The sequence below is a fragment of the Propithecus coquereli genome, unplaced genomic scaffold (assembly GCF_000956105.1).
Source record: "Propithecus coquereli isolate 6110/MARCELLA unplaced genomic scaffold, Pcoq_1.0 Scaffold525, whole genome shotgun sequence".
In the NCBI taxonomy this organism is placed as follows: Eukaryota; Metazoa; Chordata; class Mammalia; order Primates; family Indriidae; genus Propithecus; species Propithecus coquereli.
Genome location: NW_012151119.1, coordinates 75,831 through 79,670, shown reverse-complemented (window position 1 = coordinate 79,670; position 3,840 = coordinate 75,831). Strand labels below are relative to the sequence as shown.

Here is a 3,840-nt window from a genome sequence, read left to right as displayed (position 1 = left end):
GATCGCTTGAGGCCAGGAGTTTGAGACCAGCCTGGGCAGCACAGCAAGATCCCATCTCTAAATAAAACACAAAAAATCAGCCGGGCTCGCTATTGTGGGCCTGTAGTCCCAGCTACTCGGGAGGCTGAGGTGGGAGGATCGCTGGAGCCCAGGAGTCTGAGGTTGCTGTGAGCGAGGCTGACGCCACGGCACTCACTCTAGCCCGGGCAACAGAGCGAGACTCTGTCTCAAAAAAAGAAAAAAAAAATGTCATTCCCAAGGCAATGCTATTAGGTGGTGGGGCCTTTGGGATGGGATCAGGTCACGAGGCCGGGCCTTCCCCCGTGGGATTAGTTCCCTTACAAAAGAGGCCCCGGAGAGGCCCCCTCCCCCTCCACCACGCGCGGTCCCAGCGAGAAGGGGCCACTATGAACCGGGACGCTGCATCTCCTGGCACCTGGGTCTCGGATGTCCCCCCCTCCAGACTGCAAGAGGCTTGCGTCGTTTGCAAGGCACCGCTTTACGCTGTCTTTGCTGTGGCAGCACGAATGGGCCGAGATGCCCCCGAACAAGGAAAGGCGAATGGTGGCGCGCAGTCGTTGTCTTCTCTGCCGCCCTTCAGACGCGAGAGCGCACGGCAGCCGCGTACGGGCCGCGTTTCCACCTGCCGTCACCGCCTGCGTCGCTAAAGAGACCCCCTTGGTGCACGGAGAGCTCCGCACGCACGAGATACCGCAGCCGCCGCATCTCAGCAGTGCGCTTCAGAAGCGCCTGCGTCGTATGCAACATTTCACACGAGTACGCGCGTTTTTCTGGGGCGAGAAGTCACCGTTTCCAGCAGATTCCCGAGGGGGGCGGCGACCCCCAAAACGGTTACGAAACACTGAACGGGAAGGAAGCCCTTCAACCCGAAAGGTACTCGCGTAAAAACGAGGCGGCCGGCACCGGCCACCGCGAACACGTCCCACCCTCGCCCCCCGCCCCCGCAACCCCCCCCAACCCCCGGTACCTGGCGGACAGCGTCAGGCAGGACTCGGGCGTCTCGATCCTCAGGGCGAAGGGCACCGTCTCCAGCGCGGGGCGGCTCACCTGGGAAAGCGACACCCCTCAGGCCGGGCCCGGCACAGACCCGCGGCGGCGCTCTCTGCCTCGGTTTCCCCGTCTGCGGAGGGCGCTCGCCGTCCCGAAGGAAGGCCGCGCTCGGGGACCGCAGCTGCACCTCCGTGCACAGGCCCGGTGACACGGTCTCCCGTGGCGGCCTCCAACAGCCCTTTGGCTCAAAAGGGGAACAAACCTCCCGCCGGGAAAGGCGCTTCCCCCGGGAGTCCGCGGGACCACCAGCGACGCCGCTTACGGCTGTCCCGGCCGTGACCTCTGCCCTTGGCAGTGACGCCACCAAACCGCTCTGTGGTTCCCACTCCGTGTTCCTCTCTCTGCCCGCCCTTCTGACCAAATAGCACCCGCTCCGAGGGCTCAGGTCCCCTCCTCCAGGAAGCCCTCCGTCTGCCCCCCTCTCCCGGGCCCACCTGCAGCTCAGTTCAGCAACCGCTGCCGCAGGGTCCCCGCCGCCAGCTGCTCCTTGTGTCCCCCCCACCCGGGGTCTCCGTGTCCCCGACCCCCTGAAGTACCTTCATGCTGGCCACGGGCAACGAGCTCTTGAGCCGGTACTTGCCGTCCTTCTGTGGGTACGTGTACAGGAGCACGTCGCTCATCTGGGGACAGGGACGGCCCGTCACGCTCGTCCTGGCCCAGAGGGCTGCTGGGCGCGGAGGGTCCCCACGCTCCGGGGGCCACGGGCCCCGCCATCTGCCGGTGACCCCCACGGGGGAGCGGAGCGCTCTGTGCTGACACGCGGCCCTTCCCCACGGGCCGAGGACCGATGCCCACGCCCTGCCCTGGGGACGTCGGCACCGCGACTCGCGGGGCAGCCGCTCCCGACACCCGGGAAGCGGGAACAGCCTGGACGTCTGTCCCCGGGGACAGGAGCCGCCAGCGCAGGCGACAGGGACGAATCTCCAGCCACGCGGGTGACACGGGACAGCACACGCCGTCTGACCACGTCCACGTCCAATTCCCAGACGGGCACGATGGTCCCCAGGGACAGCGACCAGGCCGTCCCCGGGCGGCGGGAGGGCGACTGGCTGCGAAGGGTGCAGGGGACGTTCTACGTCTCGACCCAGGTGACGGGGACGCGGGGACGTGCCGTCCACGCAGACGGACACGTGCGTCGATTAAGGCCGACGCGTTTTCGTCTGCGCAGACTCAACCTCAGCAAAGCACAGTGGCGGGAGGAGGAAGCCCGAGGGGGACCTGGCGACGCCTCCGGCGCGCTGCACGCAGTAGGTGCTCAGTTAACGCCCGTCAGAGGACACCTGCGGCTCTCCCGCCGCACAGGCCAGACGGACACGCAGCGAAAGTCGCTTTGCCTCCTTGGGAATGTCTGTGTTTAGCGCAGAGGTTTCCAGCGTGAAAAGACGACAGAGTCAGGGCGGTGAGTCCTGACCCCGTTACGTGCCGGCCCCGTGACCGCAGACGGGCCCTGTCCTCAGCTTCCCCGCCGGGAAACCCGGGATTATGGACGCTGAGAAAATCTGCTGTCTGCGCGCACGGCCGACGCCCCCGGGACAGGATGACGCATCTCAGGCCCGGAACGGCAAGGACCGGCAGCGGCCCCTCCTCTCCCCCAACAGAGCCTGCAGGGCCCCGCGCGGTCCCGGCGCTCAGGGACCGTCTGACCCAGAGCCGCGCCTCCGTCCCCCCCACTCACCAGAAACAGGTGCCGGGGGCGTCTGTTCCCTCCTGTCACTTTCATCAGCGTCCCTTCCTTGAGAAACTCCTGCGGGGACAGAAGCAGAGCTCGGGGCCCGGCCGACGCTCCCCCGCCCCGGAGAGCGGAGCTTCAACCACAACGCCTCCCCGAGAACCGACAGCCGCCCGCGGGTGAGTCCCAGCTCGTGAGAGATGCTGCCCGGACGCCACAACCCCCAAATCCAAAATCCTTAACATCCAAAGTCCGGAACATACAGCCAGGCGCTGTGGCGCCAGCCCACAGGACACCCTGAGCCCGGGCGTTCAAGACCAGGCTGGGCAACACAGTGAGACCCCGTCTCAAAAAATCAAATGACACAGATAAAATCGCAGGCTAGTGGCATCGCGTGAGGCAGGAATGTCACCTTGCTGACACCTTCCATCTTCCTTTGGAAATCAAGGATGGTTTGAGCCGTGGGTCCGAGGCCAGCAGACCGGATTAAGGGACATCTGGACACCCGCTACGCCGTGTACTTCATCATTGTCACAGCCTCCCAGAGGCATAAACGGTGTACAAACCTCTAGAGAGTCCCGATTCGTTTGCGCCTCAATTTTTTCTTCCACGCAAGCGCACTGACGCCGAAACTCCATAAACGAAGAGATGCTCTTTTTGCACATCTGTGCCGGCGAAAGACGACATTTCTCAAGATCGGGGCTCCCCGGGCAACGGCGCGCGTGGGGGTGACCCTCCGCGGTCTCCGAGGGGTCTCGAGGAAAGGCCCAGGTCGTTGGTGGCGGCATCGCGACGCCCGCAGTTACAGAGCGGGGTGCTCACGAGCACCAGCCACCGTGATACGTGTTGCGTCATTTCCCTTTGACTTATTTTTCATGAACACACTTTGTCTGCTCATACCTGTTACGACCACGAGACTGTCGTCAGCACCCCTGAGCGACTGCGTTTGCAAAATCATGCGTGTCGTTGCTGCTTCTTTACCGTGTAGACCGACCTATGAAGTGTTTTGTTGTGTCTTTATGTGCTTCTCAAATAAAATCCCCTTTTTATTTTTGTTTATTTATTTATTTTTTTTGAGACAGAGTCTGGCTCTGTCGCCC

At 63.7% G+C, this 3,840-nt stretch overlaps 1 protein-coding gene across 1 annotated transcript in view; it reads right to left on the bottom strand.

Moving 5' to 3' along the window:
• FGD5 (FYVE, RhoGEF and PH domain containing 5) overlaps positions 1 to 3,840 on the bottom strand; it is a gene marked incomplete at its 5' end in the record, with an annotated part of 119,532 nt that overhangs the window by 40,159 nt on the left and 75,533 nt on the right. The window contains 3 exons of the mRNA XM_012656888.1: positions 989 to 1,068; positions 1,608 to 1,691; positions 2,747 to 2,815. Of these exons, the coding sequence (XP_012512342.1) occupies positions 989 to 1,068; positions 1,608 to 1,691; positions 2,747 to 2,815 (233 nt within the window). The remainder of the gene's footprint in view (positions 1 to 988; positions 1,069 to 1,607; positions 1,692 to 2,746; positions 2,816 to 3,840) is intronic.